At 47.6% G+C, this 26452-nt stretch overlaps 1 protein-coding gene across 1 annotated transcript in view; it reads right to left on the bottom strand.

Moving 5' to 3' along the window:
* Window positions 1-4268: 4268 nt before the first annotated feature.
* TRIM14 (tripartite motif containing 14) overlaps window positions 4269-26452 on the bottom strand; it is a 32446-nt gene continuing 10262 nt past the window's right edge. Inside the window, exons 3-6 of the mRNA XM_045780287.2 lie at window positions 14022-14255; window positions 10362-10524; window positions 8576-8668; window positions 4269-5178 (exon numbers count right to left, since the gene is read on the bottom strand). Coding sequence (XP_045636243.2) covers window positions 4643-5178; window positions 8576-8668; window positions 10362-10524; window positions 14022-14255 — 1026 coding nt within the window. The 3' untranslated portion in view covers window positions 4269-4642. The remainder of the gene's footprint in view (window positions 5179-8575; window positions 8669-10361; window positions 10525-14021; window positions 14256-26452) is intronic.

The raw sequence follows: 26452 nt of genomic DNA, 5'->3' as shown, positions 1-26452 counted from the left end.
ATTCTTTCATTTCCAGATGCCTAATCTTTGTTCATATTTATCTGACCTTGTTCACTATCACGCCTTGTTTCAAAGTGTATACTTGAGTCTCTTTTCAAATGTGTATGATTAGCCGTTTGAAGTTCCTTTACTCTTGAGTGTAGAGCCCCCCTCCCCTGTGGATCCCAGAGCAGTTTCTGCAGAGGCACTGTTTTTTTTTTGTTTGTTTTTTTAATTTATTTCAGAGAGAGCACGAGTGGGAGGGACAAAGGGAGAGAGAAAATTTCAAGCAGACACCGTGCTGAGCACGGAGCCTGATGCAGGGCTCGATTCCACAACCACGAGATCATGACCTGAGCCGAAATCACGAGTCGGACGCTTAGCTGACTGCGCCATCCAGGCACCGTGAGGCACTGATACTTGTAAGTGCGGGCGGGGTGGGGAGCGGGTCTTGGGCTGTACTCATGTGCAAGAGACTGCGTCGGATTGATGTGCTATGAATTGAAGTGTGATCGAAAATTATCACCTGTGTATGACATGGGTGGGTGAACTCTGTGCCCACAGCCAGTAGCAGCTGGCCACCTTGTGCTGTCCTTGGCTGACCTGAGGGTGGAAGGATTGCTATGCCAACATACCTTTAGTCCATTCTGATTGGGAAGCTCAGGTCTAGAAGACATCATTGACCACCTGCCAGGCGGGAGATGCACAGACGGGTGCCGTTGGAGAGTTCATGGCCTGTTGGGTGCAGGCACCTCTACAAACTGTACCCTACATGTGTGGATTGCTGAGATGTTTTCTGGAGGTCATGGGAGCCATGGGTGGGAATCCTGGGAGTAGGGATGGGAGAGGAGGGATGGCCAGGGAAGGCCCCCTGGTGGTACTTTAGTTCAGCCTTGTAGGTTGAGAAGTGACAGAGGGAGGGATCTTGGGATTTAAGGCACAGACTTGGGAAGTGCCATTGTCCAAGGACATGCAGGTGATGGTTTGGCAGGGTGTGGTTCCACGGGGACGAAGGATTTGGAAGGCGGTCAGAAAGGAAGCAAGGGGGGTGTCTGGGTGGCATAGCTGGTTAAGCAGCCAACTTTTGATTTCAGCTCAGGTCGTGATCTTGGGGTCGTGAGATTGAGCACCACATCAGGCTTTGCGCTCAGTGTGGAGTCTGCTTGAGATCCTCTCTCCCTTTCCCTTTGTCCACGCCCCCTTCCCCCACCCCAGGGCTCATGTTCTCTCTTTAAAATAAATAAATCTTAAAAAAGGGAAGGAAGGAAGCAATGGCCCTAAAGCTGCGGAGTTTGGACTTTGTTCTATAGGTGGTGGGGAACCATGGAAGGCTTCTGGGGATATGCTGGACTCAGATCTGGCCCCCCACTCTCATGCTTACCCCTAACCTCACCTCACACGCAGCTTGGCTTCTTGAGAAGGCTGTCGCCTCCTCATAATACAGACTCCTGCCTACCAGAACCAGGCCGTGCAGGCCCACCTGTGCGTATCCTCTGCTGGGCTGACGTCATTATCCCCTGCTCCCTGACAAAGTAGACTGCAGAAACAGAAGAGATGCAGTAGGCAAGGAAGGGTCCCTGAATCTCTAAGAATCCGTAAGTGACCACAGATGGCTTCCATGTTGCTAAAGGCTGACCACAGAGATGCCAAAAGCTACGTAATACTGTCTTGGATAGGAACAGCTAGAAGGGAGGGCTTGTTTGTACATAGGCAAGCACTAAATGAGTTATATTCATATGCAGTGAACTCCCCATCACTGGCACTGTTCAACCTGGGACCAGCGGACTACCACAAGAAGGCTGTGGAAGGGACGCGAGGTGAGTGAGGTCCTGTCCAGGCCTACGTGCTGTCTACCTGAAGCAACGTGAACCTCCAGTGAAGAACACAGTTATAAGTATGCTATGCATAGTTATTAAACCACAGATTATAAAATTAATGTCATTTTAAAAATATCTGCGAACAGTTTGCTGTATTAAGAAATTTCTGTTAAGTATAAATCTGAAGGAGAATTAGGTAAGTGATTTTATAGTCATGGACCCCAAGGAAACTTTAGTTCTGTATTGAGAATATTCAAGGAGGTTCCTGCTATTGCAGGATGTCCGCTGGGTATGCTGATGGGTCCTGGCATGGTACAGTACTGTGTCGTTTTTAAAGCAAGTTCATAACCATTGGCTCATTTGAGCCTCCCGACACTAGTAGGCAGGGTCTTTACCCCCATTTTACAGATGACTCTCTGAGAAGTGAAATGACTAGCCCGAGGTCACAGGATTGCCCCGAAACTGCCGTTTTCTGGCTAGCACACACAGGTCTTGATACAGAATAGGCATTGGATCAAAGCCAGTTTTTGTCCTTTACAGTCCAGCTCTGTCTCTGATACATGAATTCCAAACTCAAGTTCCACTCTGGGTACAGGACCTCATCTCAGCCCAAGGAAAGTAATCCAAAGGCAGACTCAGTAGGCCGAAGCGAAGCACCACAGGTGAAACAGGAGCGAGCAGGCACCAGCCAGAGACCAGCTGTGTTCACCCGAACAGTATGGCCTGGTGGACGTGAGCATGACCCCACCTCCACCACTGGCTCTGTGACCTTGGGCAAGTTACTCATTCTGTAGCTCAGTTTTGCTCTGTGTAGAATTGGGATAACTTTCTACCTCCTAGGGATGATGTCAGGATCAAATGAGTTAATAGTTGTAAAGCATTAGAACAGTGCCCGACAAAGTAGCAGGTGCTGGTGTTAGTTGGTCCCAACTGCCACAGGTCTGGAAATAAGTCTTTGTTTGCAGGGATAAACAGACATGTAGGGTCAAGCGCATCCGCCTTCTGTCAGGAATGCCCTGTCAGAATTCGGCTCTGGGTCATCCCCAGTAGAATTAATTCCCCTTTTTTTCAGGATTCCCGGAGCAGTGTGCTTAGACACTATGCTATCTGTCCAGCTAGAGTTTTAAGTGATTTGGTTACAACCAAAGACACTCTTCGGGTTCCTTCTGCCTTGATTTCCACTTTATTACATTGCCCTGTATGAAAGTGGCATTTTTAGGTCAGAAAACGATTGGAAATTGGCATTTTTCTGTGGTTCGAACCACGAGTGGGTTTCAGCCTCTACCTTCTTCACCCTACCCCTGCCCTCTTGCCAACACCTAAGAAGATACTTTAACGCAGTATGATTTCAAAACCATCTGGGGAATTTGACAAATAATGATGCTGACTCTTCAGAACTGAGGCACAGACCCAACGAAGAGGCCTTCCCCTTCCTTCTAGAGGAGCTGGCCTGTGAAGCCCTCCTGGTTTGGCCTTCTCCATTTCTGTCACTTCTTAACGGAAAATGAGGTTCTCTGGGTTTTCTTGGCAACACCTGCAACCGAGGGATTGGAGGAGCATGGGGATGTTTGGGCTGTCCAGACCTTACTTTTAGCTCCTCCTCTTTTAGTTCCAAGACAGTCGGGAAAACTGCCTGTGGTTGCTAAGCACCAGTCACCCGCTGATTCCTTCCCAACATCCCTTGAGGAATGAATAAGCAGTAAAATCTCCCACATTGAAAGCTGGGCTTGAAGAGCTGGGACAGAGGGCAAGTAAAACACTTGCCTTGTGGCTCGGGGGTGGCCCAACCCTTAATCACCATGGGTGACTTTAAGGAACTTTCTTTTAGGACCTTAGTCTCCCCAAATGTCCAGTGAGGTCAGGCTGGGTGATTCATGAGGACTTCCCAGCTCAGCTGTTCTTGGATTCAGTGATAGTCGGTTGGGGGTCACTGACGTGTCTGGGAGGGAAAGGGACACCCTGAACTTTACAGGGTGGGGAGGGTATAAGACATAGCTGCCCTTGGAAAGCTTCCAATCTAGTTGGAAAGCAAGGTCCCAGATTTGTGGCTGTCATAGTAAGAGAGGTTCTTGTGGCTTGGGGAGACTTCCTGGGGCAGTTAAGCCAGGGGAAGGCTGAGACAGGCAAAGGGCAAAGGTGCCGAAAACTCTGATCGGAGCGTCTCTGAAAAGAGCAGTAGAAGCTAGATGAGCATAAGGAGTTTGGGGGCAGACTAGAAAAGCCTTGAATGCTAAGGTAAAGTGCCTGCTTTTTTTTTCCCTGTGGTCCTTGGGAACCTCGTGGTAGTTCTAAGGTTAAACGAGGTTTTCGGCACAGCACTCTGGCTGTGCGATGAAGGATGAGAATGGGAGAGGGTTCAGGCCCCAGGGTGTTAAGATGCTCTTGCTGCTGCTCTGAAGAGAAGTGACATGGACAAGCTGAAGCAGAGTGGAGAGGAGGAGGCCGATCAAAGGGATATTGGGGAGAAAAGGCTGGATGACTCATTCATTCACATTTATTGTGCGCGTACTAAGTGCCAGGCCTTGCTGACTGCCCTAGGAGGGAGAGGCCTGAGGCTGAGGACAGTGTATTCCGACATGTCACTTGTGGGTGGCCCCTGGACTCAAAGCAGTGGTGTTCATGCCCTGGTGGTGGTGGTGAAGGTCCGATGGAGAGACCCGGCAGAGGACCTGTGTTGAAGGCATGTTTGAAACCAGCCTAGGAGAGGAGTTTTCAAAGCCCAGGGCATTACCAGTGGGGGAGAGGATGGGGGTGCTTGGGGAGCTGGCAGTAGAGCAGCCCCATCGGGTCTGGTGAGAGAGACCAGAGCAGTGGAAGGTCTAGGGCGGTCACGCCGGTCTCAGCCGCTAGGGCAGCCGAGAGATGCTGATGGCCCCTTCCCAGAGCCGCAGGGCCGGGTAGAGCGGCTCCTGGAAAGCCGCGCGGAAGGTGTGCAGGTGGCTCATGCCGCCCGACACGTCGTAGAAGGAGAGGATGCCGGCCTCGTAGTCCAAATAGACGCCAAGACGGTCGGGGTCGTCGCGGGGCCGCAGACGGCTGCGCTGGCCGTCGTGGAAGGCCCAGTACTCGAGGTCGTAGCGCTTGAGGCACCAGGACTGACGGTTGCAGCCCAGGCGGGCAGCGGCCGAGGCCCCGCAGCGCCGCAGGGAGGCGTAGGCTGCGCCCACCCACCAGCCGACGCCGGCCTCCTGCACATCCACTTCCCAGTAGTGACGGCCGGCGGCGTAGCAGTCACGACCTAGCACCTGCCACAGCTTGTCAAAGCGCAGCGCGGGCGTGTGTCCCAGGCGGCCCCATGGGCCGCAGCGCACTGTCAGGCGGTCAGCGGAGAGGCGCAGGCGCGCGTGCATGGTGTCCGGCTCCAGCGTGGGCGTGCGTGCATCTGCAGAGGGCGGGGACACGGGGGGGGGGGCACACCTGGTGGGTGGGGCCAGTGCAGCGCCCCGCCCCCGGGGGGCTGGCTGGAGCGTGCATCCGGGATCCCCACAGCTTCACCGTATAAAATGAAGCACCCGGGAATTGCCAGTGGATAAATAAAAAGCCACCCTTTTAACCCTGATCACCTCCGAGGAGGTGGCTGGGGGACACGGGAAAGTGAAAATTTCACTAAATTTTGTGCCATAGAATTTGTTGGCAATTTCTAAAAATTCAATTAAAAAATCCTATCCTTATTAACGCTTGGATATATAGCCTTCCCGTTTTCATCTTGCCACTTTATAGTTTTTCTTATTGGTATCATGCTATACACGCTTTAGGTTAATCTTTTTAAAATTTGTTGATGTACTTATGAACATTTTACCCTATCAAATAATATTCTTTTATCAGAGCGTTTTAATGGTGACCCTAAGATTTTGATTTGTTGGGTGTATTATAATTTAACCTATCCCTCCCCCTTCTCAATATTTAGGCCTTATTTTTTTATTTTTTTAAAAAGATTTTATTCATCTGTCAGAAGCAGGCTCCCCGCTGAGCAGAGAGCCCTAAGTCGGGCTCTAGCCCAGGAACCTGGAATCATGACCTGAGCCAAAGGCAGACACTTAACTGACCAGGCGTCCAATATTTAGGCTTTAAAAAAAGCTTCTGAAAACACTAATGTAATTACATCTGATTATTGCTTGAGGATACATTCCTAAAAGAGGAATTGCTGGGTCACGATGGATAATTTTGCTTTTAAGTCCTTTGGTAAATACTGCCAACTTGTATCCCAGAAATGTCACGCTGACTTAACTCCCAATAATCATTCTCACTGCATTATACCACATCTATAGACATGAAAAACAAAGTCTAGGGGTGCCTGGGTGGCTCAGTTGTTAAGTATCTGCCTTCGGCTCAGGTCATGATCCCAGCATTCTGGGATTGAGCCCCACATCGGACTCCCTGCTCAGCGGGAAGCCTGCTTCTCCCTCTCCCAGTCCCCCTGCTTGTGTTCCCTCTCTCGCTGCCTCTCTGTAAAAAAAAAAAAAAAAAAAAAGTCTAGATGGTAGGGTATGTGGATAGTAGACACTGTTGAATCGTTTTCTCCTTAATGTTTTGGAGCTTCCTGTAGTGAGATTTTGTACATCTTTTGTTAAGATTTATTCCTGATTTTTTCAATGTCACTGAAAATAATGTTTTTAAAATTTCATTTTCTAATTGTTTATTGCCAATATACAGAAATATGATTTTTTGTAACTGATATTACATCCAACAGTTCTAAATTCACTTAATATTCTAACTTATCTTTTATTTTAAAGATTTTATTTATTTATTCGACAGAGATAGAGACAGCCAGCGAGAGAGGGAACACAAGCAGGAGGAGTGGGAGAGGAAGAAGCAGGCTCATAGTGGAGGAGCCTGATGTGGGGCTCGATCCCAGAACGCCGGGATCACGCCCTGAGCCGAAGGCAGACGCTTAACCGCTGTGCCACCCAGGCGCCCCTAACTTATCTTTTATTTTAGATTTTCTATAACCGTCTAGGAATAATGATGCCCCTCCCCCGCTTTTCTAATCCTTGTAGCCTTCGTTTCTTTTTCTTACCTCAACGCACTGTATAGGACATCTAGAACAATGTTGCGCACCCTCTTCTCCCACTCCTGGGTAAGTACCCAACAGAAACGCATACATATGTGCATCAAAAAGACACGCACAGGAATGTTCATAGCAACATCATTCACTACAGGCCAAACCGGAAACAATCCTAAATGTCCTTCACTAGTGTAAAGTATGCTGTATTCGTACTGTGGAATACTCTCTACAGCAGTGAAAACAAACTACTTCTGTGCACAATATGGATAAATCTCCTGAATATTATGTTGAGTGACAGAAGCAAGACACAAAAAAGTACAATCTGAATGATCTAGTCCTATAAAGGCCAAAGACAGGCAAAACTAATTTACAGCGTCCAGAATCAGGAGAGTAGGAACCCTTGGGGAGTAGTGAATAGGAGGCTGCATGAGGAGGGCTTCTGGAAATTTCCATTTCTTTGTCTGAAGGAGGTTACAGACCGTATTTACTTTTAAAAAAAATGATTGGGGCACCTGGGTGGCTCAGTTGGTTAAGCGTCCAACTCTTGGTTTTGCCTTAGGTCATGATCTCAGGGTTGTGAGATCGAGCCCTGCCATGGGCTCCATGCTTGATGCAGGGTCTGCTGGAGATTCTCTCCCTCTTCCTCTCCCTTCCCCTCTGCTCTCTCTAAAAATAAATAAAATCTTTTTAAAAAAATGAGCAGCACTCCTTTGACTTCTGTACTTTTATGTATTTTACATTTCAAAGTTTACTTTAAAAAGCATATGCCCAGTAATTCCACTTTGAGAAATTACTCCTATAAAATAATAAGTGAATGGATATCCCTTAGCTCATTTTTTAATTCAGCAAGTATGTACAAGAATCGCTATTTATTGCAGCCTTGTTTATAGAAATGAAAATGTAAAGCAGCCTAATTGCCCAGCATTATGAGATTGGTTAAATGTGGCCTATTCATTCAATGGAATACTGTGCATCTTTAAAAGTAATATTTAAATCTATTGAAACAGAAAATTGTTCAAGGTATACTGTTAAATAATTTATAGAAGGATATAATGTGATCCCATTTTTAAAAATCTGTACACATATATGCTTTTAAAATGTCTGAAAGAAGGTATGCCAAAATATTAATAGCAATTTTCTTTGGGGAGGCAATTGTTTTCTTTTTATATATCTGTAATTTCTTTTTTTATATCTGTAATATCTAATTTTCTATAAGAAGCTTGCATTACCTGTAATTTTTTTAAGGGAACAAAGATTTTCACAATATATCACTAAGTGAAAACATGGGTTACAAAACAGCATGTACAGTATAAACTATGTTTGTAAAAAAATATATACATTAAATACATCCATGTGTGTGTGTGTGTGTGTGTGTGTGTGTGTGTGTGTATACACCAAAAAAAGCTAACAGGGCAAACAGTAATAGTAGTTATCTATGGGAAAGTGATTTTCTTTAAAAAATTTGTTTCCTAATTTTTCTACAATGAACATGTATTCTGTCTTTAAGATTTTTTTATTATTATTATTTTTAAGTAATCTCTACACCCAACACGAGGCTCAAACGACTCCAAGATCAAGAGTTCCATATTCTACCACCTGAGCCAGCCAGGTGCCCCTTATTTCCGTTATTTAAAAACCAGTAATAAAGGTTGAAAAAACCCAAGTTGGGTCTGTTAGGGAAAAAAAGGGGGTGACCTCCATTTCTGTGACCCTTCCCCCACCCATGTGCTTGGCCCTCTCCACCCTCCCTTTGTTCCCCACTCCCACAGCTTACGTTTTAAGAAGAGTGATCGCTCTGGTGAGGGGCTTGTTTTCAACAAGGAAACTGGCGTGGTGCTCGTGGAGCCTGAGAGCTGGCAGTTCGTGTCTGCAACAGATTGTGAGACATTAGTTCCTGGTGCTCATGCAAGCACAGCAAATCACAAAACGCACTAAAAATATTACAGAACTGGAGATTTGCATCATCTCTCCCCCAGAAGTCCATGCAAATTTAAGCAGTAAATGCAAATTCAGGAATTCGCAACAGGAATACTCTAGGACAATACTCAGGCCTAAGGAGAAGTGTATTTCTGAGGGTGGGAAGTAAATTCAGGCCGGTGAGTGAGCCCTGAACCTGGGGAAGGGACAGCAGGCTCAAGGTGGGCCGTGAGAATCAACGATGTATTCAACAATCAAGAATGGGGGCAACCGCCTGGCAGACATGCAAATTCCGGGATAAAACGGAAAATGAGAAATTAATTAGGTCATTAGAAAAGGTCATGTCCAGGTCTCATTCCAGTGCGAGGGAGTTCAGGGGAAACCCAACCCATGGTCCCTGTCTTCCACAACTCTTATCAGGTAAAAGAGGTGAGAAGTGAGCTCACGTGAGCTCCCGCCAAGGCACGAATGCTCCAGGTCACAGAGAAGAGAGAAGAAATCAGGGCAGACATCATGGAGGAGGAAGCACGTCAGCTAGCCCCTGAAGGACAGGGAAGATTTGGACATCCAGAGAAAAGGATGGGAGGCTAATACCAACAAGAGGGTATTAGCGGGAGCACAGGCATTAAGGGCCGGTGCTCATAGTGGCACGTAAACTGGGGAGCCATGGAAGGTGTCCGAGTGAAGGCAGACAACTTCCAAAGCTGTGGTGGGGAGTGAATGGGGCAGGGTGAGCATGGAGGCAGAGGCCCTGCTCGGAGTTCGGAGCTCGGGCTGAAGTCAGGCAGGAGGGACGGCAAAGGGGCTGGGGGAGGAACTGCAGTGGCAGACGAGCCAGGGCTTAACTGTTACTGGGAGCAGACTGAAAGTCGAGCAGCAGCAGACTGGGGGCGGGGGGGAGATGCATGTCCCCTTCTCAGACGTGCAGTCTCCACGTCCCCATAAAAAACAGCTCCTTCTCCTGGTCCTCCTGTACTCTCCTCCCCCTGCTGTATTTTTCTTCAGAGCACTTACCGCTGACATACTCAGTTGCTGCTGTCTGTCTAGCCCCCAGGACACTGAGCTCCACAAAGGCAAGACCTTTGTTGTTGCGCCCTGCCGTGCCTGACAGAGCAGGGGCTCAGTAAGTGTTCTGGAGGAATCACAAGAGCGGAGATAAACACACGCACAAAGGTGTTTCTGAGCACCTGCTTTGTGCTAGGCCTGGCAGGGCATTGGGGGGGGGGGGCAGAGGGGCAGATGGCCAGCACACCTGGCCCAGGGTGGTGCGGAAAGGCTTCCCCGTGAGCACAACTGGGCTGGCCCTGCAGGGATCGTGGGACTTGGCCAGACAGAGGGAAAGGAGGAAGGGGAGTTGGCCATTCCAGCTGCGAGCCCAGAGCAGGCAAAGATAAGGTGCAGCAGAGTCCTGGGAGCGACTTAGGGGCAGAAGCAGGGCAGGTTGGTTGGGAGAGGCAGGACACGGTCTCAGAAGAGGAAGGAGGTGAGGTCTGGAGGGTGGGCAGGGCCTCACCCAGGAGTCCTCCATCGCCCAGCTGCGGGCCTTTGTGTGGAAGAGACATGAGTTAGGTCTTTGCAGCCGTCTGTGGGTTAAAGGGTACTAGAGGAGTTAAGGACACAAGGTTGGTCACGCGGCAACTTACTCTCCTTAAGGCGAACGTCCAGTGGCGTCTGTACCATGCTCTGCATGGCGTCCACGAGGCCCTTAAAGAAGCTCTTGACGGGCTCGAAGGAGAGGGGCTCGGGGTAGCACAGCTCTCCCAGGCTCATCTGCTGCTGCATCTCTTGCTCGACGGCCCTGTACTCCTGCGAGGGTATGCGGGGCTCAGGGTGGCTCTGGGAGCAGCGGGTGCTGTCCCAACCGCCACCGCTGCATCCTGGGACAAACCCAGGCCAGCAAGGGTGGGCCCTACTCTGCCCTGGCACCTGGGAGCAGCCCAGGCTGTGCCCCCGGAAACAGAGCTCCGGAGAGACCGCACTGTTGATTTCTCCCTCCCTCCCTTCCACCTTCCTGGAGCTCTACTCAAGCCATCAGGGGCAGAGGAAGGAAGGAGGCCGGCTCACTGCACCTGCCCTTAAGTTGCTCACCGCCTTGCAAGGGGCCCCAAAACTTTCCAGACACTGCCACAGGGGTCTGCCAGAGATATGGGGGGACAAAAGGAATGAGAGGCCCGTTTTCCTGGGGAAAGAGCCCCTCGGGCATGTCCACAGGAGGGAGCAAGAAACCATATTCCAGGAGGGAAGCCAAAGACCCTGGAAATTCAGCTGGAATGCCGACTGAGGGGAAGTGCCCCCCACCGTGGGGATGTGTCCTGTTTACTGCCTGGACCTCACCCTTTAAATAGCCTTCCTGTGTTAAATATGGCTTTGCTAAGTAGAAGCTAGAAAACTCACTCTCCCAGCCTCCTTTGCACCAATGTGCAGACACGTGACCAGACTCCTCCAACCCAAGACCTGAGTTGTGGAAGTGCTGGTGAGGCAGTGACAGCTGCTGGTGGTTCTCAGGGACAGCGGGGGCGGAGCCTGGATCAGTGCTGGGAGCTGGGACATCTGGCCCAGCAGAGAAGCGGCGGGGGCTACACTGGAGCACACTCGGGCTGTGGTCTGGTCCTCATTCTGACTTTCCGGCCCTCCTGGAGGTCCTGTGGCCTGCCAAATACTCTTTCATAAACTCCTTTCTTGCTTAAAACAGCTATGGTGGACTCTTGTTTGCAGGTAGGAGACTGGTCTGCACTTTCTGAAGGGCTGTCCTGGGCAAGGAGTGCCTTGAGTGAGCAGGCCCTGGCTAGTGGGCAGTGCTGCTCAAGACGGGATGGGCAGATGGAGGCCTCAGGAGGGAGCGTGCCTGGGCACTCTGCTGTCAGGCTAAGGAGAGCCCACCAGGCAGGATGCTGGACCTTAGGAGGGACCACAGGATGATCTTCAAGCCCCGGGCAGCCTAGGGGGTGCTGGTCTGGAGTCCGTCCTCATTTGGGGGGGAAGAAGGTAACTGTGGGGAACCAGAGCTAAGGTCACTCCCAGGGGACTGGAGTAGAGCTGGCCAGGGAGTTAAGAGCACGAGCACGGAGGCCAGGGAGTCACTCCGGGACAGGAGGTGGCTCACAGGGCAGATGGGTGGAGTGCGACTGGGGAGGGGGCTGAAGGATAGATGGCATCCTGGTATCCCCAGCTCCAGCATCTAGCACAGGGTGTGACACATAGTAGGTGCTCGGTCATTATTTGGAATAAGGAATGAAATCAAGCACAACTCCTTCTCACCTTTGCCAACTCAGCGAACAGCTCTCTAGCCACCCATATTTCAGCTCCCTAGCGTCATCTTGGATTCCCCCCACTTCTACTCACCAATCCAGTTGTGTCTCAAAGCTGCCTGCCTTTCCCTATCCCGATGCCCATCCACTGGTCCTGTTCTCCACAGTCCGTCCTCCACCCTGTTACCAAAGTGACCTTCCAAAAGCATTAACCTGACCAAGTCATTCCCCAGCTCAAAACATTCCCCTGGCTCCCAAATCTTTACCAGACAATAGCCAGGCACATACAGCCCTCCGCTAACTAGCCCTGGTTTCCAGCTCCAGCTGCCTCTCCCAACACCCCCTCCTCCCTTGTACCTCTGCCCCTAAACCCTAGTGGTTCTCCAGCCTGCCAGGCCCTCGTGTGCACATGATTCCTTTCTGCCTGGGATGTCCTCTCTGCTCTTCCCTCTGTATATCCTGGTGAGCCCCTCCTCATGCTCCCACACCAGCTCCACGGTCACCTCCCCTTAAAAGTCTTCCCTGACTCCCCATGCAGAATTGGACACTTGTTAGCCATACTTTTGCTAGCTCGCTTGGGCTGCACTGTAAATAACTATTCCTGAGCTTGTCCCCCCACCGCAAGCTCTCGGTGTCAAGCAGGGGCCTGATGCGAGCAGGTTGCTCAGTAGATATTTGGTGAATACGTGAGTGAGCAAATAGAAGGGAGGAGTGATCAATGATGAAAGAGAAACATTCTTCTCTGTGGAAGCAACCCTTTGTATTAGATATCCCTACCATGTACCATTATTTTAAGGAAACAGACAAATGTACTCCTCTGTGCACCTTGCCCCTCTTGAAGTATAATATCCAATGTGCCTAGGAAAGCACCCCAGAACTGTTAGGTGTACTCTTTGTTAGCCAACAACGAGACACACAGGCTGAACTGACCAAGGCCACATACACACACAAGCCTAGAAATATTTGCCGGGGACTGGCTTAACTGGTTTTGTACTGACTGATTTACTTGTCGGTCTTATTTTCCAGCCAAAGCCTAATCTGTGATTAGACTCAGTGACACCTGTATTTCGTTGTCCCACAAGCCTGTAAAGCATCTTACAAAGGTTATCTAATATGGCAAGATTTTCCTCTACAGTGAGAAAACTTAAGCGAAGAGAACACCGGGTGAGACAGTAAGCTGGAAGCCAGAGTGAGATAAGGAACAAAATGTATGCCACTAAGTCTCTGCCAAGCCATTTGAAACCTATGTAGCTCTGAGATTCCCAGAAGCCAGGCAAAGAAGGAAACGGGAAGGGTTACGTGAGCAGGAAAGCAATCCCAGTGCACAGGGGGCCGCGCAGGAGTATCGACAGGAGAGGGGAGTCTCTCCCGTCATTCCTTGGGAACAGAAGCACCATTCTAAACAACGCGTGTCACTAAGACAGCAGTAAATCACAGGGGCTATTTCCTAGACTCTCCCTCAGTACAAGGTAGCAGCCTCCAACGGAGCCCAGTGGCCAAGGAGTGCCATCCTCCTCTCCCCTTTGGGCAAATTGCGAGTCACCTCTTGGAGCCTGCTCGGTAGCTGGGAGGACACCTGCCTTTCCAGGAGGCGGTCTCAAGTGCGACTGCACAGGCAGAGGGCCGGGCAGCCGTGCTGGTGGCTCTGGACTCAGGCCGACCTGGGTTCTGATCACAGCTCTGCTGCCTACCAGCTGTGTGACCTCAGACGAGTCACTTCACCCTCCCTGGGCCTCAATTGCTTATTCATAAAACGGAGTGAGAATATCCACTTTGCAGAGTTTTAGTAAATATGAGAGCTACGAAAGAGAAAGTGCTTGGAACATAGAGCCCCCCGCCAAATGGTGGCTGTTAATATTATGTCATTAGTCCAAGATGTATATACTCTTGCTAACAATGCCTGCTTCCTTACCACTTGTGTGGGGGCAAGAAAGCCTGCATGCTGACAAGGCAATGCTCTGTGTATGCACTCAGTGCATAAACCCTGTGTTCAATGCCAGGTAACCAAGATGAAATGTGGGGGGACGAGGTGGGGGGGCAGGAGCCCAGCATTACCTGCAGCAGCTGTATGGGATCGGGCTCCTGGCTGACGCTCCAGACCTTGTTGGAGAGACTATGCATGCCATCTATTTGCTCTTTGCAAGATTCGATTTGCTCCCTGTATGCCTGGAGGGTTAGCTGCGTGTTTTTATCAATGAATTTCTTGGCCAGCACTTCCTCTTCTTCAAGTAGTAGTCTGAGTTCAGTGAATTTTCCTGTCAGCCAGGTTTTACTTGACTCTGCATGAGCCTGAAAAGAAACCAGTTGCAGATGATATCACTGCCAACCAGGAAATCCGGAATAATCAACATGAAACAAATTATTATAACCTCTAAAAAGTGAGCTCAGCAGGGTGGCCAGGCAAGTGTAAGATCAGCTTGTAAAAACTCCAGCTTTCCCAAGTACCACCTATAACCAGTTGGAAAATACGTGGCGAAATAAAGATAGAGGGGAAAAAAGAGCAAAGTACCTGAAAATAAACCTAACAAAAATTGTAATGAACTACATAAAGCATAAAATTGCACTAAAAGGCATTAAAAAAAACCCCAAAAAACCCAAACCTCTGAATGTGCAGAAGAAAAGACCATACTCCCAGCTAGAAAGATTCATTATAGTCTACAAATTTATTGCAATCCCAGTCTTAATATGTGGATTAAACAAATGGTAAATTATGAGGGTGGAGAATAAGTGTTAAGAAAAGCCAAACATTGCTTTAAAAAGATCAATGAAGGATAAGCTGCCTTATTAAATATGAAAACAAACTGTAAAGCTACAGGATTTAAAACCATGTGGCTTAGGCATAGACAATGATCAAGAGCACAAGAGTTCAGAAATGAACTCTCTGGAGGTGAGGCTGGGGGAAAGATGGCAGAGGAGGGGACCCTATTTCAGCCGGTCCCCTGAATTGAGCTGGATATGTACCAGACCATCCTGAACACCCACGATATCAGCCCGAGAGGTAGGACGATACATCTGGATCTCTACAAACGAACATCTCCAGCGCTGAGTATTGAGGTACGAAGCGGGGAGCCGTGAAACCGCGCACAGATATCGGAGGATAAACGGAAGGGGGAGGGAGCCGCCGCGTTCGGGCGCCGGGAAGCGGTAGCCACCTGCACGGGGGAGGGCGGACTCGCGGGGACCGGCACCCGCGAGAGAACAGACAGAGACCGTGATCGGGAACGCGCGCCACCAGTCTGAAAACCCGAGTCCGGAGCGCTCACTCGAACTAGACTGAAACCGGGAGCTCGGGAGCGCGCGCGACTTGACTGAAAACCGGTGCTCCGGAGTGCGCGTGCACCACACTGAAACAAGAGAGCTCGGGAGCGCGCGGGGCGGCCGGTGGCCGGCGGCGTTAGAAACACAAAAGACAGAGACGCGCCGGCCCTGGAAGTGAGGGCTGGGATGCCGGGTGTGGGGCGCACATCCCGGGACGCTGCAGGGTTGAGCAGCACCAACAGAAACAGAGTTAAAGTGGCCAGAACATCAGTGGAGAGCAGACTGAGATCTCTCTGTTCTGTGACAGAGGCTGAGATTCGGCCGCTGCTGCTCTGACTCTCAGAGGAGGCACAGCAAACCGCCAGGGAAAGCCGCCAGAGAACAAAAGCCTGGAAATACCGGCTCAGAGAGTGCCCATCCCCATCCCCCCTCGCAGGGGACACGGAGACTCTACCCAAACAGGGTTGCCTGAGTATTGGCGCGGCAGGCCCCTCCCCCAGAAGGCAGTCTGAAAAATCAAGAAGCCCACATCCCTAAGATCCCTATAAAACAAGGGCGCACGGCCTGGGTCCCGGTCAATAATTTGAGCTCTGGACAACCCCGCAACCTCTCCTCATCAGAATGACGAGAAGGAGAAATCCACCTCCCAGCAAAGAAGAGATAATGAGTCTGTGGCCTCTGCCACAGAACTAATGGATATGGATGTAACCAAATTATCAGAAATGGAATTCAGAGTAACAATGGTCAAGATGATGTGTCGGCTTGAAAAAAGTATTAATGAAAATGTTAATGAGAATATAGAATCTCTAAGGGCAGAAATGAGAGTGAATCTGGCAGAACTTAAAAATGCTATGAATGAAATGCAGTCTAAACTGGATGCTTTGACTGCCAGGGTGAAGGAGGTAGAAGAACGAATTAGTGAGTTAGAGGATGAGATGATAGAAAAGAAAGAAAAAGAGGTGGCATGGGAAAAAAGAATCCAATTTCAAGAAACTAAGCTGAGGGAGATTACTGACTCAATGAAAAGTTCCAATGTCAGAATCATCAGCAACCCCGAGGGGGTGGAGAAAGAGAGAGGTCTAGAAGAGATATTTGAGCAAATCGTAGCTGAGAACTTGACCTAATCCAGGGAAGGAAACAAGCGTTCGTGTCCAAGAGGCAGGGAGGACCCCTCCCAAGCTCAATGAGAACAGACCAACACCACAACATATAATAATACAATTTGCAAATCTTAGATCCAAAGAAACAATCTTGAAAGTAGCGAGGGGAAGAGATTTCTTACAGACAGAGGGAGGAATATCAGAATAACGTCGGACCTGTCCACAGAGACCTGGCAGGCCAGAAAGGGCTGACAAGGCATATTCAGAGCACTAAGTGAGAGGAACATGCAGCCAAGGATCCTTTATCCAGCAAGGCTGTCATTCAGATGGCTGGAGAGACAAGGAGCTTCCAGGACCGGCAGATACTGAAAGAATATGTGACCACCAAGCCAGCCCTGCAAGAAATATTAAGGGGGGTTCTATAAAAGAAGAAAGACCCCAAGAGTGATACAGAAGAGAAATGTACAGAGACAATCTTTAGAAACAAGGACTTCAAAGATAACATGACATTAAAATCATATCTCTCAATAATCACTCTCAATGTGAATGGCCTAAATGATCCCATAAAACGCCACAGGGTTGCAGATTGGATAAAAAGACATGACCCAATGATATGCTGTCTACAAGGGACTCACTTTGAACCTAAAGATACATCCAGACTGAAAGTGAAGGGATGGAGAACCATTTTTCATGCCAACAGACCTCAAAAGAAAGCTGGGGTAGCAATTCTCATATCAGACAAATTACATTTTAAGCTAAAGACTGTAGTTAGAGATACAGAAGGACACTATATTATTCTTAAAGGGTATATCCAACAAGAGGATCTAACAATTATAAATATCTATCCCCCAACAGGGGAGCAGCCAACTGCTAACCAAAATAAACAGACATATAGATAATAATATGTTAATAGTAGGGGACCTCAACACCCCACTCTCATCAATAGACAGATCACCTAAGCAGAAAATCAACAAAGAAACAAGAGCTTTGAATGACACACTGGACCAGATGGACCTCATAGATATATACAGAACATTCCACCCTAAAACAACAGAATACTCATTCTTTTCAAATGCACATGGAACTTTCTCCAGAAGAGACCATATACTGGGTCACAAAACAGGTCTCAACTAATAGCAAAAGACTGAGCTAATTCCCTGCATATTCTCAGACCACAATGCTTTGAAACTGGAACTCAATCACAAGAAAAAAATTTGGAAGAAACTCAAACACGTGGAAACTGAGGACCATCCTGCTTAAGAATGTTTGGGTAAACCAGGAAATTAAAGAAGAACTTAAGCAATTTATGGAAACAAATGAGAACGAAAACACATTGGTCCAAAACCTATAGGATACCGCAAAGGCAGTCCTGAGGGGGGAAAATATAGCCATTCAAGCCTCACTCAAAAGAATAGAAAAATCTAAAATACAGACCCTATACTTACACCTTAATCAGCTGGAGATGGAACAAAAGAACAGGCCTAACCCACACACGAAAAGCGAATTAATTAAGATTAGAGCAGATATCAATGAATTAGAAACCAGGAATACAGTAGAGCAGATCAACAAAACTAGAAGCTGGTTCTTTGAAAGATTTAATAAGATCAATAAACCACTGGCCAGATGTATCCAAAAGAAAAGAGAAAGGACCCAAAGTAATAAAATTATGAATGAAAGGGGAGAGATCACGACTAACACCAAGGAAGTAGAAACTATCATTAGAAACTATTATCAACAAGTATATGCCAATAAATTAAGCAACCTGGAAGAAATGGATGTCTTCCTGGAAACCTATAAACTACCAAGACTGAAACAGGAAGAGAGTGACAACCTACATGGGCCAATATCCAGTAACGAGATTGAAGCAGTGATCAAAACTCTCCCAAAACACAAGAGTCCAGGGCCCGACGGAGTCCCCGGGGAATTCTACCAAACATTTGAAGAAGAAATAATACCTATTCTCCTGAAGCTGTTCCAAAAAATAGAAACAGAAGGAAAACTACCAAACTCATTCTATGAGTCCCCAAACCAGGCAAAGACCCCATCAAAAAGGAGAATTACAGACCGATTTCCCTGATGAATATGGACGCCAAAATTCTCAACAGGATCCTAGCTAATAGGATCCAACAGTACATTAAAAGGATTATCCATCATGACCAAGTGGGATTCATCCCTGGGATAAAAGGGTGGTTCAAAAGGGTGGTGAATCAAGGATCGATTCACAAATCGATCAGTGTGATAGAACACATTAATAAGAGAAGAGACAAGAATCACATGCTCCTCAATTGATGCAGAAAAAGCGTTTTACAAAATACAGTATCTTTTCCTGGTTAAAACCCTTAGAGTATAGGGATGGAGGGTACATTCCTCAATTTCATAAAAACCATCTATGGAAAGCCCACAGTGAATATCATTCTCAGTGGGGAAAAGCTGAGAGCCTTTCCCTTAAGATCAGGGACACAACAAGGATGCCCGCTCTCGCCATTATTATTCAACATAGTACTAGAAGTCCTTGCAACAGCAATCAGACAACAAAAAGAAATAAAAGGTATTCAAATTGGTAAAGAAGAAGTCACACCCTCTCTCTTCGCAGATGACATGGCACTTTATCTGGAAAACCCAAAAGACTCCACCCCCAAATTACTAGAACTCATACAGCAATTCAGTAATGTGGCGGGATACAAAATCAATGCTCAGAAATCAGTTGCATTTCTATACACGAATAATGAGACTGAAGAAAGAGCAATTAGGGAATCCATTCCATTTACAATAGCACCAAAAACCATAAGGTATCTTGGAATAAACCTAACCAAAGAGGTAAAGGATCTATACTCTACAAACTACAGAACACTGATGAAAGACATTGAAGAAGACACAAAAAGATGGAAGAACATTCCATGCTCATGGATCAGAAGAATAAACATAGTTAAAATGTCCATGCTACCCAGAGCAATCTATACTTTCAACGCCATCCTGCTCAAAATACCAATGTCATTTTTCAAAGTGCTGGAACAAACAATCCTAAAATTTGTGTGGAACAAGAAAAGACCCCGAATTGCCAAGGAAATGTTGAAAAAGAAAAACAAAGGTGGGACATCACATTGCCTGATTTCAAGCTATAATACAAATCTGTTCTCACCAAGACAGCATGGTACTGGCACAAAAACAGACACATAGACCAATGGAACAGCATACAGACTCCAGGAATGGACCCTCAACTCTATGGTCAAGTAATCTTTGACAAAGCAGGAAAAAATATCCAGTGGAAAAAAGACAGTCTCTTCAATAAATGGTGCTGGGAAAATTGGACAGTTATATGCAAAAGAATGAAACTCAACCATTCTCTCACACCATACACAAAGATAAACTCTAAATGGATGAAAGACCTCGATGTGAGACAAGAATCCAATAAAATCATAGAGAAGAACATAGACAGTAACCTCTTCGACATCGGCCACAGCAACTTCTCTCATGACACGTCTCCAAAGGTAAGGGAAACAAAAGCAAAAATGAATTTTTGGGACTTTGTCAAGATAAAAAGCTTCTGCACAGCAAAGGAAACAGCAAAACAAAGAGGCAGCCCACGGAATGGGAGAAGATATTTGCAAATGACACTATAGATAAAAAACTGGTATCCAAGATCTATAAAGAACTTCTCAAACTCAACACCCAAGAAACAAATAAATCAAAAAATGGGCAGAAGATATGAACAGACACTTTTCCAACGAAGACATACGAATGGCTAACAGACACATGAAAAAATGTTCAACATCATTAGCCATCAGGGAAATTCAAATCAAAACCACATTGAGGTGCCACCTTACGCCAGTTAGAATGGCAAAAATTGACAAGGCAGGAAACAACAAATGTTGGAGAGGATGTGGAGAAAGGGGATCCCTCTTGCACTGTTGGTGGGAATGCAAGTTGGTACAGCCACTCTGGAAAACAGTATGGAGGTTCCTCAAAAAGTTAAAAATAGAGCTACCCTATGACCCAGCAGTTGTGCTACTGGGTATTTGCCCCAAAGATATAGATGTAGTGAAAAGAAGGGCCATATGCACCCCAATGATCATAGCAGCATTGTCCACAATAGCCAAACTGTGGAAGGAGCCGAGATGCCCTTCAACAGAAAATGGATAAAGAAGATATGGTCCATATATACAATGGAATATTACTCAGCCATCAGAAAGAACGATTACACAACATTTGCAGCAACATGGATGGCACTGGAGGAGATTATGCTAAGTGAAATAAGTCAAGCAGAGAAAGACAATTATCATATGGTTTCACTTATTTGTGGAACATAAGGAATAGCAGGGAGATCATTAGGAGAAGGAAGGGAAAAATGAAGGGGGGGAAAACAGAGGGGGACACGAACCATGAGAGACTGTGGACTCTGGGAAACAAACTGAGGGCCTCAGAGGGGAGGGAGTGGGGGATTGGGCTAGGCCGGTGATGGGTAGTAAGGAGGGCACATATTGCATGGATCACTGGGTGTTACACGCAAACAATGAATCATGGAACTACATCAAAAACTAAGGATGTACTGTATGGTGACTAACATAACATAATAAAAAAAACAAACATAAAAAAATAAATGAACTCTGCGTGCACATGTGTGTATGTGTGCATGTGTGTGTGCGTGTGTGTGTGTGACAGAGAGAGATAATGGTGGCATTTCAAATTACTGGGAGGCAAGAGTGAACTATTACATAAATGGTATTGGTACAACATGCAATTAACCAGGGATTTGAAAAAAAAGTTTTCGTAGATCGTCATCTTACACCATATATAAAAATAAATGCAAATGGAACCCCACCTAGGAAGTAGCCTTGCCAGAAAATGAGACTCGACGTCTGATCACCCTAAAGTTAACTTATAGATCCCGTTTAGAGGACGCACAGGGGATGGAGGAACATAGTAGCCCTCAACTTACGAAATATGCCAACCGAATGCATTTTGAAAACTTTATTTCACTTCTCATTCAAACAAAACATGGCATTTATAACGCAGTTGGGAATGTGACCCCTGGTTGGATCCTGGAGGATATAAGGGAACGGCCGTGAATTTTCACAGGTGTGATGATGATAACACGGCTGTGCATGTCAAGAAAAAAAGCATCATCTTGTGGAAATAACATGCTAAACTTTTACAGATACAATGATATGTCTGATATTTACTTCTAAATATATGGGTATGTTTGAGGTTTTCTACAATAAAAGGTAAACCAACAAAATAGAAATCCCACATAGATTAAAGCACTGTTATAGATTTAAAAAATCTATCAGAATGAAATACAAAACAATTTTATTTCTAAAAATTTGAGACCTCTGTAAGAGGAGCCTAAAACTCAGATAGCTAAAAGGTAGCCACAGTGGGTTTGATCACATAAAAAAATGAAAGTCTTCCTAAGAGGGAAGGTTCTGGGGACAGCGGCTCCATGACATACAGTCACCCATCACATACAGTTAAAAAAGAAATCATTCGATTTAAAATGGACCAAATGCATGTAAGTGCCAATAGCCGGATGAAGGGGTACCCGGCCTCTCAAATAGTCGAGGAAGTGAGCAATGTACCAGAAAATACTTTCTGGCCATCGGCCTGGAGGAATTCTAAGTGACCAATAATAGCAGAGCCTGGAATGGTGTGTGGAGTAGGCACTTACCTACACCGTGCGTCACGGCGTCTACTGGCTCTGCGTTTTTAGGGGACCATGTGATGATGCCAAGATTGTAAATGCGTCCATTCTTTCATGCAGCAGTCCTCTTGCAGGAATTGATCTCAGAAAACGTTTCCACGCATGCATGGACATCTGTGTGCCAAATGCTCACTACAGCACGGCTGGTGATAGAGTTGGGCAAAATCTTCTGTATGGGAAGTATCTCTGTTTATTATATGCACTATGTGGCATTCGTACGATGTCGTAACAGGGAGTGAGTAAAAAGAAGGCAGGCTCTGATACACGCTACAATATGGGTGGGCCAGTAAGTCATGCTAAGTGAAATAAGCCAGACGTAAGAGGACAAATATTGTACGAGTTCCTTTTATGAAACAATAGGCCCGTTCGCAGAGACAGGAAGTAGATGAGAGGTTGCCAGGGGCTGGCGGGAAGGGAAGGAATTGCTTAGTACAGTTTATATTTGAGCTAGTGGAAAATTTTTGGAAACACAGAGTGGTTGTAAGTGTACAACACTGTAAATGTCATTAGTCCCACTGAATCGTACACTTAAAAATGGTTAAAATGGTAACTTTCATGTTACGTATATTTTACCCCACACACGCGCGCACAAAGGACGCATATGCCCTGGCTTGGAAAACTCCAAGACACCACGTGAAAAAGAGCAAGTTACAGAATAATACATATAGGATGATCCTATTTCTGTAAAAGATAACTAAACAAAAATTATGTACAGACACAGGTATGCCCGCCTCCTGAAAGTTCGCGTGAGTCCACTTTGCTTTTCCGAAAGACCTATGTCATTATGGTAATGGTTTTTGTCCTAAAAGCGAAAATCCTCTTAAGGTTTCCTTCAGTTAGAAAACGGGTATTAATGTAAGTCTTTCCTAAAACTGAAGTGGCTTAACTCAAAGTTTCAAAAAGTGGGGATGCTATTTCCTCTATGCCCTTTCTACCCACGAACGGTTTCACAGAGTGCTACTTTGGTAGCGGGGTGAGGGGACCTGTCTATGCATCTGTGTGTTTGCAAGTGCGTTTATTTTGTTTTTAAAAAGATTTTATTTATTTATTTATTGGAGAGACAGAGGCACGCACACAAGCAGGTGCGAGGGGCAGAGGGAGAAGCAGACTCCCCGCCGAGCCAGGAGCCCGATGTGGGGCTCGATCCCAGGACCCCAAGATCATGACCTGAGCTGAAGGCAGACGCTTAACCGACTGAGCCACCCAGGCGCCCTTGCAAGTGCATTTAAATGTCTGTTAGTTCTAGTCATGTTTGGGAAAAGGTACGGGATTGGGGGATGGTGAAGAGATACCCCATCTGGCAGTTTCTATAGTTCTATACTGTATTCTAATATAGTACCGTGAACATTTTAAAAAAGGAACATGTGTTCACGTACTATTAGTATGATTAAAAAAACAGAAAATCATTTTAAAAGAATCAAAGCAAAACATAGGTCAGCCTCTTTCCTCAGCCCCAGCATCAGCCCACACAGCAGAACGGCCCCCTGGTACTTGGTGGGCCGGCTCCCCATGGTGTCACGTTCTGTTCCGAGCGGGGCAGGAGCACGTGGTTTGGCGTGATCTGCGGAGTGAGGGCCCCAAGTCTGTTTGCTGTACGGTGCTCTAGGCGGTGCTAGGTCCTGAGGCGAGCTGGTACCAACCACATGCAGTACAGGGTACGCTGGCCTTGGGCTAGCCCGGGAAGTAGTCTGCTTGACAACATGGTTTCTATGGCTCAGGGAACATGGACACCGATCTCTCTCTACTGAACGACCCAATGAAGGAAAGGAAATGTGTGCCAAACTCTTGATTTATAGACACATTTTGGAGGCAACGTATGTAAATGGAACACCTTTCATTAGAAACCAAGAGAGCAAAAAATCTCTTGACCGAGCAGTTTCCACAGCTCCACTTAGTAAAGAAGAATGTATAAAACAAGCGTAATGACACAACACATTGTTGTAACCTCAGTCCAGGAATAACTGTTTGGAAACTTCCACAAGAAAACTTAACGTGGAAGCAGATGAGGCTGATCATGCAAATAGTTAAAAAGAATGAGAGAGAGAGAGAGAGAGAGAGAGAGAGAGAGGGAATGGGAGGGAGGGAACTCTGGCAATGAAACAAGGAAGTACGCAGTCTGGTGGTTTGGGCCACATTGATTCAAAGTGAAACTGGATCCCACACTGGAGTGGGCTGGGGCGGGTGAGGGCCTGAATAGTCTAGTTGAAAGGTTAGGGACTGGGGACAGAAGGAACTTGGGCAGCGACAAAGTCCACTCGTGGAGAGTGGGGGATTTTGCACTGGGAGTGCCGGCTGCTATGTGACTCCATTTCGGCCCAGGGCCCTGGAGGCCTGTCTGGGTCCCGTGGAGGGCGAGGAGCCTGCGAGGAGATGGAAAGAGCTGTTTTGCTGATATCTCAGTATGACTTTGGATAATGCTTCTATGGGCGCCTCTCAGCGGCATCCCGCTGCTCCCCAGCCCTGCCCTATTCCTGCTAGCTAGGATGTCCTGGCGACTCGGACAGGTGGCCATGGCCTTGCCCAGCGGGGGTGGCAGAGACTGGTGGCATCGTCACAGTCAACAGCAGCATGGCCTGACTGAGTCCTCATCTTGCCATTCTCACCCTCGCAAAGGCTGCTTTCTGTCCCACCACTGGTCCCCGGACCCTACGCGGTGGTTCAGTCCCTACAGCTCTGGTGGGTCACAGGGAAAGGCACAGAGCCCAGGAGGTGTTTATTTCCCTCCCCAGGGTGCCAGGCTAGGCCTCTGTGCCTCGGGTCCATTTCCTGTCCTTCCCCCGCCCTGCTTGGTAGGGAGAAGGGCTGACTCCTGTGTGGGAATTTCCAGGCTGGGTCTGGTCAACGGGAGGAGGAACTAGAGAGAAGTGAGGGGGGAGGAGCAGCCAGGGTGTCCGTCCCGCCAGGCAGTGTCTCCATAAGAGGCTGCATCCCTGTGTCCCCTCTACCTTCCAGCTCCCACAGGACAGGCCTGCTCTGGTTCCAGTTCTGGCCAAGGTGGCCCCGGCCCCCTGCTCTGCATCCCCCCTTGTCTGCGCAAGCCGGGGGTGAAGGTGCCTCCTGCCTGGGCTACTGCCTCGCCACCCCTGGCTGGCTTCTCCGCCTCTCCCACGCTGTGTCCCCATTCCCTGCATTCGCCCCCTCTGTCCCAAACCCTCAAAGTGGCTTCTGTCTTCCTGGGTGGGCCCTGATGGATACGGCTGCAGCCCCAGGTCCTCCTCTGCCTTCCTGTGGGACTGGCAATGTCTCACTTCTCTTCCTGGGTGCCCCCATCTCCGAGGACCACTTCGGCTCTGCCAGCCTCTGTACATCGTAACTCCCTGCCTATGTCTGGATTCGACAGACAGTAGCCAAACTTATTTATATGTTTATTTTTATAGTATATATATTTACATAAATTTCCTCCTTTTATAAAAGTATCTAAAAGCTCCCTGGGGAAAAGTGGGAAGATTCCGAAAGAAGAACATAACCGCTCTGCTACCCTGACACCTGATCCTTGTTTGAGTTAGGGCAGCAGGCAAGGGGTGAGTTTTCCATCCACCTGTGCGCTCCGGCCCCCTGAACGGGCATGATGGAGAAGGAAACAGCCTATCAACAAGGACGCCAGAGAAAAATCATTTCATGGGTGTTGGTTGAGGATTAATGACCAAGGCCTTCTTGATTGTTCTCTGGAAAGAAGTGGTTGGTGAGGCCTTGTTTACTGGTTTCTGAACACTGGACTTTGGACCACGTGTGAACTTGATTGGTTCTCGTTTGCTTACAAAGGTGTTTTATGGATTAATTTCCAGGCGAATGGCCTTTTCCCCAGCAATGCCTCTGCAGGAGAAGCACGGAGCAGCACGGCTGTCCCCGACCTCTGTGCCACAAAGCACACAGGTCACAGTGCAGCAGAATGCACAAGAGTCCTAGACATGTGTGCCCACGGAGCGGGATGAGTCACTTCTAGGAATGCGTCCCGAGGGAATAAATTAAAAACGTTCACCGCAGTGTTGTTTTATGTTAGTGAAAAACTGCAAAACGATCTAAATGTGCAACATGAGGAAAACGGCTTAATCGTGGAGGATCCGCCCAACGGGTGTGCAGCCTCTAACACTGACGGTGATAAAGACCCTGTAACGACACAGGGAAGTGTTGACCTTGAACAAGCCACAACAAAACCCCCACATATACAGCGACATACAGTTTTGGTCGATAAGGGAGAAGGAGCTGCCGTGGAACTCCCCCTTCCTCATTCAAACACAAAAATGCTGACACGCAATGAGCAAATCTTTAAATTACATGACTAAGCTCAAAAACAAAAAGCAAACCCACAAACAGACGACAAAAAGCAGGAATCCTTAGCTGCCCAAAACAAAGAGGGAACTTGCTGGCAGAGCCGTGCAGAAGCTGAGCTGAGTGACCCTGGGAGGGATGGAGGCTACGACAGCCACCGC

The sequence above is a fragment of the Ursus americanus genome, chromosome 18, assembly GCF_024610735.1.
Source record: "Ursus americanus isolate L20-20 chromosome 18, mUrsAme1.1.p, whole genome shotgun sequence".
NCBI classification, from domain to species: Eukaryota; Metazoa; Chordata; class Mammalia; order Carnivora; family Ursidae; genus Ursus; species Ursus americanus.
The sequence above is the reverse complement of the archived record's forward strand: the minus strand, read 5'-3'. Positions and strand labels throughout refer to the sequence as shown.